This window comes from Stegastes partitus, unplaced genomic scaffold (assembly GCF_000690725.1).
Source record: "Stegastes partitus isolate 25-593 unplaced genomic scaffold, Stegastes_partitus-1.0.2 Scaffold168, whole genome shotgun sequence".
Taxonomy (NCBI): domain Eukaryota; kingdom Metazoa; phylum Chordata; class Actinopteri; family Pomacentridae; genus Stegastes; species Stegastes partitus.
In genome coordinates this window covers 56,001-69,016 of record NW_007577899.1, presented here as the reverse complement: position 1 = coordinate 69,016, position 13,016 = coordinate 56,001, and the positions used below count along the sequence as shown (strand labels likewise).

At 42.4% G+C, this 13,016-nt stretch overlaps 1 protein-coding gene across 1 annotated transcript in view; it reads left to right on the top strand.

Annotated features, from left to right (window-relative positions):
• The first annotated feature begins 6,337 nt into the window (after positions 1 to 6,337).
• LOC103355770 (ras-related protein Rab-38) overlaps positions 6,338 to 13,016 on the top strand; it is a 9,296-nt gene continuing 2,617 nt past the window's right edge. Inside the window, exons 1-3 of the mRNA XM_008279684.1 lie at positions 6,338 to 6,575; positions 6,757 to 7,092; positions 12,117 to 12,247. Of these exons, the coding sequence (XP_008277906.1) occupies positions 6,900 to 7,092; positions 12,117 to 12,247 (324 nt within the window). The 5' untranslated portion in view covers positions 6,338 to 6,575; positions 6,757 to 6,899. The remainder of the gene's footprint in view (positions 6,576 to 6,756; positions 7,093 to 12,116; positions 12,248 to 13,016) is intronic.

The window sequence follows — 13,016 nt, the reverse complement described above, 5'->3', positions numbered from 1 at the left end:
GGAAACATGTTTTCTGCAGCGTTATGTTTTGCTTTGAGGTCCCACAAATCAACATGTCAACAATCAGCGCTCCTTTTCAGCCGACTAGTCGTGTATTAGACGGGGTGAGACTCGGGAAGCTTTAAACACGTTGTAAAATGGTTCTGTTTTGATCCAAACTCTACTATTTTCCTACAGCTAAGTGCCAAAACTTAACCAAACTCCTAACAAGTGTCTGGCGTTGTCAAAGTGTCAAACAACTCGTGATATTTTCCTGAACGGAACCAAGCAGCAGGTGAAAGATGTGGTTCTGTTCATCCTGTAATGGGTTCGTGTCGGTCACAGATGGTTGCTCCTCATATCGATCACAGAAATAAACACAAGGCTCCCGTGGATGTTATTTAAAAGGCCAGTCGCAGATGGAGCTGCAGCACCGCGTCTGGATTTCTGGAGAATTTATATCTTCCCACAACGTTTCAACGCCAGCAACAGAAAGCATGTACGGATCAAAGCGACTCGTCCACGATGAGTTCTAACGATGTGGGTGATGGAAAATGTCCATCACAACAATAATTTGTTTTCATTCTCACTTTTTTGAAGCCTTTCTTTCTCCGTCACAGTCTCTGGAAACAGTTTTTCTTTCAAAATGTAAATGAGAATGCAGTTTAGTTGTGCAGGAACGTACATTTGTGGGACATAGTTGGTTTTATTCCACTGCAACTTCGATGTGTTTTGGTTTTGGAAACCATAAGACACCTCACGATGTCACAGTATCACACAAACCAAGAGACAAACCGATGAAGACGATTACACATCATGTGACTATAAAAGCCTCATCACCACATGTCGGTGCACAAAATTAGGTCACAACTCTGGTGCTGTGTTAATCGATGTTTTACTTTAATTATTGAAAATTTCTCTTCAGAGTTCTGCTTCAGAAACACGTACACAGTAAGAATCATCGGCAAAATGTAAAGTAGAAGTAATCTAAGATACCCCAGTGTTTGTTATATTAACACTGATGCATGAGTGTTGAACAGGGAACATACTGAGTCTTCAGCAGTGCAACGTACTTCACAAACTGGTCGTGTGTTTTTATGTGAAATCTTAATCTGTGAAGTAACTAAATGCACCAAAAAGTTTGAGTGGAGTTAAAATATTATTCATTTCCTGTTCAAATCTAGTGAAGAGTAAACAAAGTGGAAATAATCAAGTGCAAATACCTTCAAATGACGTAGAAATCGCAGATATTTTCTTACATAGTAGCCACAGAGTCAGCGCTTACTAACTGTAGATGATTTATTTTATGATTCTGTCGTTGTTGATCTCCTCTTTCATCTCAGGGCGACACTGTTCCCGTTTATTCTTTAAACTCTTTTTGGGAGATTTATGATAATATTTGCACAAATCTACCACTGTAGTCTTTTTCTGCTGCAGCCGAAAAGTCACAGAGAACGACAAACTTTGAACATATTCCTGGATTTCTCCGATTTACTTCCTGAAATCTAACCTTTGCCCACACGTCTCCGTTCACACATGCGGCCGGCTCACTGCGCCGCATTGTGTTCAGTGCGTGATTCAATTAAAAGCACGAGGTGCACGAGAAAAGCCTCTTAAGGTTTTCGAGTCACTTGATGGCGTCAGTTGATGTTTTAATAAAAGCCTGCTCTTTGGGTTTTGGCCGCAGCTTAATGCCTTTTTTTGATACGAGGCTTTGGCATCTGAATGTGCGACCTCCCAAATAATTAGAGCTGACGGGCTGGATTTTATGGACCACAGCAACATTTAGTGCTTTCATTTAATAGTGAAAGGTAACCAAGTTCATTTACTTCAGTCTTGTAGCTAAAGGTAACACCTAAAGTACTATGTTCATGTTAGTTTATACTTTTACTCCAACACCAGTCAATATATTGAACTTTTTGCTGATCCACATTTACTAAATTGTGTTTAGTTAGCTCTGCTAGCTCCTGCTAGCTTTACCTGAAACAGATAAGACAGTCATATAAAGCTCCAACACTGAAGAATCTGGGTGTAAATATCTAATAGTCAACATGGAGTCATTCTGCACATCTGCAATTGTTTTTAAATTTTAAAATAAAAAATCTCAGTTCTTCTTCCACCACTGGGTGACACACGTTTTCTTACATAATAGCACAACACAAAAGTAATACCACATAAATAACTCATTTAGTCACATTTGTTCACTCAAAACTCTCTTAATAGTTCATATTTAGATGAAAAACATTCATCTTTAATCCCATTTGTTGCCTGTATGTCCAAACAGTGCCTTATAATATTCATTAGAGGCCTTTATAAAGATCTGAATGAGGATATATTTTGCTGATAGTTTTACACATAGATGCTTCTTTCTCTGCTGGTTTGAGCACAGTGATCATGTCTTTACTTAAATCAAAGGATAAACTAGCTTTGGGAAGGAAATCGCTGACTTTTATCAACATTTTTGGTGAACTCTGCAGCTGGACAGAGTCTAAGTAGTGAAGATGGTCTTTATTACACAATAAAAAGACGTTAAATACTGTTGCAACACCTGGAAACACACACGACGCTGTTTTAATCGAGTCAGTGGGCCAAGACTACACTGTAAAAGATTAACTGGCCTTTGCAAAAAAAAATTAAATATTTAGGGAGTTATTACAGTGTTTTTTTTCTCTTTTCTTAAATTTCAGATAACTCGTATTGTAATAACTTGTAAATTCACTGAACAAAAGTATTAATTTGCACATTAACTGTAAAAAACACCCTAAAACTGTACGCAACGTCTAACATCAGTATTTTCGCAAATAGTCATTTGTTCTTAAACAATGTGTGCCTGTAAAATTACACAGTTTGACTGAATTTAAATCAGCTAAAAATATACATTTTAAACAACAGTGTTCCTCCATTTTTTAACCTTTTTTTTGAACAGTGTAACCTTATGAAATTGTTCTAACCCTAATTCTGAACTGATGAGATGTTTCACATCACAGAAAATCCTGCATGTCTTTGTTGTTGGGCTTTTAAAGCATGATTACATTCACTCAGTTTTCTTCTGCTCTGCCTCTGTGATGGCTGTTGACTCTCCTTCATACTCACTAAGTCTTTGTATATATTATTAAACACTACATATGTTCTTAGCGTTTGCTTTAACAAGGAGTGGGACCCTCAAAACGTTCACTGTGTCAGTGCATGACAACACATTTGCTCCTGCACATTGTGGACAAAGTATAAAAACACTATTATTCTTATCTTATGCACATTTTTGCAGAAAAATGTGCAAACTAAACACAAGTCACAGATAAGAATCACCACTGCAGTGCTTTCAGTGACAAGAAAAAAGAGGTTAAAGCCCATCGCAACAGATTTAGTTGATTTGCTGCCTGTTCCGATGACAAGCCTCCTACATGCTGTGATGTGTGTGATTTACTCCAGTATTCAGGAAAGTCTTCTTTATATCTTTCCAGCTATTCTCGACCAGGCCATCACCAGGCGGGCACGGAGCCAGACACATGCAGCTCCCATCACCCCCTGCGCGCCTCCACAGGGTCGGGTTGCGTAGCTCGGTCGGTATGCAAACATTAGTGGCTGAATCCCCGGTGAATAGCAGCCTCCTGGGCGCTCACCGCGGACAGACAGCCGCGGATCATGTATCCAACATGTACAGATGGCTGCAGCTGCAACACTGACGCCAGATCAGCATGTGTGGGCTGTTGTTCTCTGGACTTGTTCGGTTTTTTTCCTCTTGTTTGAGGTGTTTTTCTCAGTAGCTTTCACTATAATGAATTATTGTGGGAAGAAGTATTTGACTATTGTGCAGTTTATCAAGCCATTATTGTTGAGTCCACATTCCTCCAAAGCGATTATTCTAGCGAGTATGAAGATTAACTGGTTTTACGCACGGTCCAGATGGACAGGCCTGCTCCTAAAGATGTCTCATAGCGAGTTTCCATCGCAGCCTTTCACTAAACGAGCGCACATCGTGACTGAAAATAGTCCCGCTGTGATTTCTTGAACCGCTTTTAAGCAGAAGCACAGATTGTAAATAGTGAAAATGAGCCTACTTGGAGGAGGAGTGGAGTCCACTTCAGGCCAGAACGGTCGCTCCTCACGCTGTTCAGGAGCAGGCTGATGTGGGCTCCATGGCACCGACAGGTCCGGCTGGATCGATGCTCAGGGCGCAGCAGGGCGGCCGACAACAGCCACCAAAGCCTGCAGGAGTCGACGTTTCCCCCCGAAGCTCGACGGCAGCGGCTGGTGTGCAGCTCGGGCCCTGCAGTCAGGGCTGATTTCCTCCTTAATGTCAGGCCCGATCGAGACCTGAAAGAAAAAAGCGCATCCAGAGCAGGTGCAGTGAGAAAAAGCGGATCCTGCGCTCTGACGCGGAACCACAAATGAAAGCACGACGCGGCCTCAGTTCTCTGTTTCCTTTATGAGAGCAGGATGCTGGCTGTCAGAGGGGAATCCCGCCGGATCATTTCTGTGTTTGCTGAGTGTTTGTAGGGGTTCGCTGCTGATGAAATGGCAGCAGTAGCAGCAGCATCATATAGCCTGACTCATCCCGCATCAGTACCACTACCGTAAAGCAGCGTGTAGAGGCGCAACAGCAGGACAGGCCGTCATGGTGAACACTTCTTAGAAAGATGGACTCAGGAAAGACACTTTCTGAACAGAAAACCGTCCTACTAAATAATAATGTAAGTTTAAAGATAATCAAACAGACCAAAACCTGTATTCTTCTGCGACATGAAGCCCAGAACAGGACGTTCCTTCAGAACAGGACACATATATCATTTATGAAGACACGTGACAGCATCCTAAATATCTTTAAGTCAAACTACAGGACTTAAAGGCAAACCCCTGAGAGAAGAGAAATAACACCCCATACATAAAAAATAACAGTGATCACAATCAAACAGACATAAATATTCGAGTCAATAACTCTTTTAATTTGCATTTTCCAAAATAACATCTATTGTTTTCTTGTAGATCAGTCTTTTCTACAGAGTGATGCCCCAAGAAGGAAGCTGCACACTCACTGCGTGGTCCATGCGCCACTGCGCAGTCACGGAAGTGACACCGGGCGCGCTTCAGCAGGTGGGAGTTGTAGTTTTTACACTAGCAACACCAAGTACAGTGTGTGTGTGTTAAATGGTATAACTCATGCTGTGGTGAGACAGAATCTTTGAACACGGTCAGACTGTGATGCAGATCTGTCATTTGTGCATATTTTTTAAATACACGAAAATGTATTTTTTTTAAATACAAAAATAGGACACTGAATTTGCATGTCTTGCATACAATAAATAAAAATCTGTTAATAAACATAGACTTTGGTGAGTGGTCACAGGAAATACTGATGTTGGGTGGACATGGCGCAGGGTTTCTGGAGAACTTCCTCCTGTGTTTGGGCTCCATCGATGGAAAATGTAAAAAATCTACCAGCGACTACTTCAGTTGCATCTGTTAATGCTGAATCACCAAGACTGAGGTGATGGACTGTCTCCTTGTACAGTCTCTCCTCAGAACAAGCATTTGTTTTAATTTGTTTTGTTGGTGCAGTCAGTGCCCCTGCATTGTGGACATCTGCAGACGGGTTTTTGCAGACTTGAGTGGATCACGCGTACCCTTGAGGTCATCAATTGTCTTTTACGCAGCCTTTATTCCTTCAAATTGGGAGCCGGATGATGGAGAATCTCCTCAGACAGTCTCTCCACAGAACAGTTGATGTGCGAAGTCACCTCACAGACTTTAGTTGATGATGACATTTCTGTCACATTTATCCTTGCAGAGAACAGAAACCCACAACCTGAACTTGGATCTGTTGACTCTCATCCTGAGCGCTACAGACTCTTAACTGCTCCAGTGCTCGATGAAGATCATTACCTGATGAAGCCGACAGAACCGTGTCATCAGTAAAAAGCAGAACTGAGCTTCTCAAACTGGACACCTTCCTCATCTCACTGCATTATTGTTGACATCATCCTCTCTTTAGTCCTCCAGCCTCAGTCTTCTGCAGTAACCTGGTGCAACACTGGAAACACTGTGTGCTCAGTTTGCTGCTGTGGCTCTTTATAGTCTGCTGCTGCTTTATCAAGTCATCTTCAGTGAACGTTATCTTGTTGTTGCATCAGAAAAATTACGCAATACAACAAAAACTAAATCCTCCTCCGTGAAAAGGAGGAAACCTGCAGACATGAGACAGGCAGGCCAGTGTTTCTGTCACTGTGTGCGTCTGACTGCATGCAACAGCATTTAACACACTAATGCTTGACAGACACACACACGCTGACTGCTGGGGGCGTGGTCGTCCGGACAGACAGCTCTGTCAGGACAAACTGCTGACAGGCTTCTCACCGCAGAAGTTTCTCCTCCTCTGTGGCAGCGGATCAAACTGAAGAGAAGCGCGCACAAACCGAAGACCAAACTGATAACAGCACTGCGTTTTGTTTGAAGCTTTGCACCTTTGGCACGGAGCTGCCCGAGACGCGCAAAGAAACTTTCCGTGAACACATGAGCACAAATGCTGGAACTTTAGCGATAATAAAGCGAATGAATTGTTCCTGTGTGGGCTGATTTTGCATCTAAAGACCAAGTAGAAGGTTCGTAGAGACTTTTCGTCATCTTTGTTTTAATATTTACATTTTTAAAATCCACGTTTTGGTTTCAGAAAACATTTGAAACAGTTCTTAAGATGTACGCACAGTGATTGGTTTTCCAAAATATGCTGATTTGTTGAGAAAGTTTTTTTTTTACATTTACACCTGTGTCTCTGTTTTCCAGCTGTTTGCCTCCATGCATGACCTCGGTTCCGCAGCCACTGGTCAAAGCCTCCGCGTTTTGCAGCTCTTTTTCATGCAGAACTCCTAATTGGAGACGTAACTGTGCCATCCCTGTACCGTGCGCTCTCGGCTGGAGCAGCGATAATGCAGCACGAACGCCTGCTCAAAGTCTTGGTCATCGGTGATCTGGGAGTCGGAAAAACGTCCATCATAAAGCGCTACGTCCACCAGGTGTTCTCCCAGCACTACCGAGCCACCATCGGAGTGGACTTCGCCCTCAAAGTGCTCAACTGGGACCACAACACGGTGGTGCGGCTGCAGCTGTGGGACATCGCCGGTGCGTAAACGTGAAATAAGTCGCATGTGTCTGAGGAATAACTGATGTTTACTTCCTATCTGCGTAGTCAAACAGCACTTGAGTTGCTCAGGAGATAACAGGATGTGTAAACAGTGTCACGTCTGACAGGAAACTTAATCAGGACAGAAGTCTGTGCATGATCCGAAACAGTAAATTATGTGGTTTTATAGTCTTGAGTCTCTTAAAATAGAAGAATTTAAAATCAGTTTTTAAAAGTACATCATGTGTTTGGTAAATTAAGTGTCAAAACACGTGAATTAGTTGGAAAACAACCAAACATACTTACTAAATCCATGTATTTAAGTACAGCTTTGAAACTCTTCCAGTTTTTGCTGCTTTTCAGAGTAAGATGTTTGATTAAAGGCAGTGTTTAGGTGTGTAGGGTTTAATGGCATGTAGGTGGCGCTGCAGACTCTTACAGTCTGACTCACCAGATGTAGACTTCAGGTAGAAACCTTCCATTTCCTCCGTGACTCTATCCCTCTGCCTGCAGCCATGTTTAAAATCCTCTTTACTGCTGGAGCACCAACACACTCGCTGTAAATTCCACGTTTTGCAGAAGATTTAGATGGTGGAGTTTTTTACATTTTTATTTTTTGGGGGGTGAATTCCTGCCTGCACTGCCCCCTTCACTATTTTGCAGGGGAGCTGTCCTGCGTTTAGCACCACCCAACATGATTGTGATTGGTTTAAAGAAATACAAAACTGCTGATTGTTTTTGTCCTGCCAATAGCAGAATGACAATGAGGTGCAGTCGGACCATTCTCCACTGCTGCCGAGAGAGATCTGGCTTTGTGTGACTATAACTAAATCAATGCCTCTGTCTTCAACATGCCCTTCCCAGTGTATTGCAGAACCTAATGTGGCTGCGAAAAACATAAAACACCTTCTGGAGGTGTCGTTTGTTGTGTTTATTCTCAGCTTCCGTAGAAACATGGCGACGCAGGACTCTGTAGATGTAAAGAACTCATTCTAAGGCAACGAAAACACAACAGTTGTTATTTTCAGGTGATTATTCACACGAATTAAAACTCAATTCCTAATATAGGAATTAATTCTAATGTATTATTGATGCTTAAGATAGTCCACTCCACATAAAATGTTGGGAAAGTTCAGCGAAAGGTTCCTCCTCCACATTTTATGGCTGTTTGTCACTCATTCTCCTTCTGCAGTGGGAGAAGGTCAGTGAGCGTCTCTGGGTTTTGCTTAACTGTTAGACAGAGCTAATAATGAAGCAATCTGTCACTTCGGAGTATTTTTTTGCGTGTCATTCTTCCTCAAACTTACATCCACAAAAGAGACGAGATGCGGCCTGTAAAGCTGACCTCCCTCAGTTGTGGATGAGACAAACCTTCACACGAGAAAGCACAAAGTTAATATATGAAACGTGCAAAAGAGTAGCACACCTGGCATCTGCAGGAGTAAAACCAGTAAAATACAGATTTTAAAAGCCACAGAAATGCATCAACAATTAGAACCAAACTCTATATTGTGATGCTGCTTCTTCCTGATGAGACTTTAATCCTCAGTCTGCACGTCGTCGTGTTTCTCTGCTGTATCGTACTTTAGTAAATGATGTGAGTATTTCATATTTCACTGAGCAAAGGAGTAAAATCCGTCTTAGATCTTTAATTATGCCTGAAACAATGCTGTTAATGAGACAGTTCAATGTTCAGACTGGGTTTTATTTACAACAGGAAGGTTCGATCATTTAGGCCTGTAATTTACTGTTTATGAGGTTTGTTTATGAAAATGCAGAGTTTGTGGATTTTGTCCTACATGATTATCTCTGGGCTGCAAGGTGGCTCGGTGGTTAGCACCGTCGCCTCGCAGCTAGAAAGTCGCTGGTTTGCATCCCGGTGAGGACAGCCGGGATCTTTCTGCGTGGAGTCTCCATGTTCTCCCCGTGCAGTGTGGGTTCTCTCCGGGTTCTCCGGCTTCTTCCCACAGTCCAGAAACATGTTGAGGTTAATTGGTGATTGTAAATTGTCTGTAGGTGTGAATGTGAGTGTGCTTGGTTGTCTGTCTCTAAGTGTAGCCCTGTGATAGACTGGTGACCTGTCCAGGTGAACCTGCCTTCACCCTGAGTCAGCTGGGATAGACTCCAGCCCCCCATGACCCTAGTGAGGATTAAGCGGTGTATAGATGATGGATGGATGCACAGCTGGACGACTGGGAGATAATAGTTTGTATTTTACATGATATTGTCTAGCTGGTAAATGTAGCCAACAACACATATTAACATAATGTAGCATGAAATGGAAATATTCAAATAAAGTCAGTTACATTCCACGGGTTGGCCGATTTAACACTAAAGACTGAATCTATCTGAAAGCACTTGTAAATGTAAAATTCTTAGTAACGATTAGATGCAGCAAATTTGTGGCGGTTAACTGATGCAGCCAAGAAGCAAACCCTCGAGCACAAAAATAGCAGTTTGCATTTTCACACCCGTCGGCTGCGTTTTGCTGATGCATCCAACAATGAGGATGTACGTTCAGAGAAGTCATCGCCTTGGAGATGTGGTGCATTTCTGCAGAAGTGCATTAAAGAACAAGCTCTTTGTTTTTAGCTCGTAAAACGATCCCATCACTTTAACTGTGTGTAATTTGGTTTTTGGAAGCGTTTTTCCTCCTTGTTTCCCCGCCGTCTGTCACACTCTGTATAACACACTGGTCTGCCTGTGCTGAGTGATGCCTGATAAGAGTCGTCATTTACATGAAGGAAGCGGCCTTCAGACTGGTAACCAGTGACAACTTCACACTGGGAGCCACACAGAGCTGGCAGCTCATCCTCGTCAGTGTGTGAGGGTGATAATTGCATCACTGTTGTGTGTGAGTGAGGAGGTGTTGTTGTGGATCGAGTGGTGCTGATCCTTCTGACAACAAGATTCGTGGGAGAGCTTTCATGTCATAACGACGGTAGTTTTGAAAAACTATCAGTTCTGATAAGCACGTGTTTCTGTTAGCTTTGGATGCAGTCAGGTTTGCTCAGTCTTTATGCTAAGCTAAGCTATGCTAAGTAACCGTAGCTCCATATAGACCAAAGAGTGGTGTCAATCTTCTCAGAAACAAGAAAACAAATCCACATATTTTCCTCCCAATGTCAAACTATTTGTGGAAGTTGATTTATGTGAACCACAGGCAACATTTCCTGCATGAATCATGTGGAAAACCTTGAAGACACGTAGCGATGGAAACCACAGCTTCCATGTTTTCAGGCTGCAGGACAGACGTCGCTCTGACCGTGACAGCACAGAGCGGTCACTGCTGAAAGACAAAGATCACATCTGTCGTTAGGAGACGTCGCTCAGGCCGCTCGTGTGTCCAGTTCTGTGTATCAGCTGTTTGTCGTGCTGCATAAGTCATGTGCGGGGTGTGTGTGTGTGTGTGTGTGTGTGTGTGTGTGTGTGTAGGTGTGTGTGTGTGTTTATCAGATGCTCACTTGCTGATTCACCACTATATTAAGATCATGTGGAGGAAGTTAGTTACCAGGATAGAGACTTATTCTGTTGCACAAAGGCAGCAGTGATCACACACACACACACACACACACACACACACATGCAACAACAGATGTATTTTTCTGAGCGCATGCACTCAACATTTAACTAAATTCGATCAGTTTGTGGTCATTTTAGAAGTCATGGTACAAGTCAGCAGAGTGAAAAACATCTGCAGTAGCGTCCCTCGTTAAAGAATGTCCTCATTACACTGAATTAAATGTTGTATTTTATCAAATTAGGAGTTTAATTTGAATTAAAAATGTCATAAAGTGTATTATAAACAGAAACCCAGTGGCCATGTGCAGCACACAGACGTTAGAGCCGATTCAGTGAATAAGCAATTTGATTTCTTGGGTAATTTGCAGATTTCTTCGCATTATGGGTCAAATAAAGCGAGCAGTTTGTAAACTTAAGCCTCTGGTATCAGAGTTATTGAGAACATTTTAACACAGTTCACTGTAATGTTACAGATAAAGTCATTATGAGGAGCAGCCCAGGCATCGTCTGCCTCAGTTTCAAGTGCAAACAGAACTGCAGAGGTTTACCAAAGCAGTCAGAGGTGAGCTGGTGTGCTCGAGTGGCAGAATTTCTGGTAAAGAGAGAAACACAGGAACAAGACTTTAGCACATTTTAAGACAGGAAGGAATCATCTAACTGGACATCACACCCATCCTGGCCTCCCTCCACTGGCTGACTGTGCACTTTAGGCTTCATTTTAAGATTCTTGTATTTATTTTTAAATCTTTAAATGGCCCCGCCCTGCCCTACCTCTCTAACCTTCTTCAGCCCTACGCCCTGCACGGTACCTCCGGTCAGCTGATCAGCTGCTCCTTGAGGTACCGAGGTCCAAGCGAACGCTCAGAGGGGACCGAGCGTTCTCTGTTGCTGCTCCTCAAATGTGGAATGACCTACCTTTGTACATCAGACAGGCCTCCTCACTGTCTGCTTTTAAAACCAATCTTAAAACCCACTCTTATTCACTGGCTTTAACCCAGCATGAGTCGTTTTTATTTGTTCTTTGCTGTTTTTATTGTTGTTTCTTGTGACCCCCACATGTGCAGCACTTTGTTTCAGCTGTGGCTGTTCTAAAGCGCTCGATCAATAAAGTTGATTTGATTTGATCCTCATTGAACAACGTCTGAAGTTTTAGGAGTTAAATCAGCAGCAGGAGGAGGACTGGAGATGAAATCCCTTCAAGAGCTGACCAGGACTCTGTCAGAGGACTCCCCACGTGTTGAGAGAAGGCGCCTTTGTCTCTATTTTAAGTTTGTCTTTAATGAAGTTTAGCTCAGATTTAAGTATAATTTCAGGTATTTCGTCAGGTTGTTTGAAGCCTTTGATGGGCTCTGGTGTCGCCACACAGTCACGGCATGTGACTTTATGAAAAGGTTTCACAACTAAGTCCTTGAACTCGTCTCCTTCAGCTTTCTCTTGATCAAGTGTCACATAAAATAAACAGGATTTACTCTGGTTTTGTCTTCTGTTTTCATTAAAAAAGGGCAGGAACGATATGGCAACATGACCCGAGTGTACTACAGGGAGGCGGTGGGGGCGCTGGTGGTCTTCGACATGACCAGATCGTCCACATTTCAGGCCGTCCTCAAGTGGAAGGGGGACCTGGACTCTAAGGTAATCTGATGTGAAACAGAAGTGGAGCAGAGGAGGTTGATGCACTCTTAGTTAATGTGTATTTTCTTTTTTAGTGAGTTTAAAAGAATAATCGATGAGTTAGCTTGAGTTGATTTGTTTGCATATTTTCCCCCGTGCAGAGTTTTCTTACGCAACCTTAAAAGGTAAACGTCAGGATGAGATATGGACGTGAGTCAAGTTGAGAAAACGCATAACTTCACTTTATAAACTCCTCCAGGAAAACTTTCCATGCAGCAGCTGTTAAAGTGTGACAGAAGTGGTGTCACTGCATAGAAATATGTGTAAATAAAACATTAAATAAACATTCAAGTGCAGCTACGAACACAGTCCAGCCTTCGTTCGGACACTTTTCCAGGTTTGTCACGAGGACGCTGCCCTCAGATAAACAGCTCAGCAGCACAAACAGGTTTTTATCTTATCTGAGTTCACAGTTTGAGATGTGACATGTCGCTGGGACAGAATGACAGAAACTTAACCACAACAAGGAACTTGTTAAAAAAAAAAAAAAGAAAAAAGAATTGCTTATTTCGTAACAAGAAGTTGAAGAGCAGCATTTAGATTCGTACCTCTTTCTGTTTTAATTGTGCAGCACTTCAGTATAACTCGTGTTTGACTCGACTCTCTCTGTGTGTTTTATCTTGATTAATGAGCCTAATTAACCTAAAAGAATTCTAATTCAACATAAAAGGCTAGTATTTGCATGATATTAAATCATTTTAGCCCTTTTAACAGATTTTTTCTAAATTAC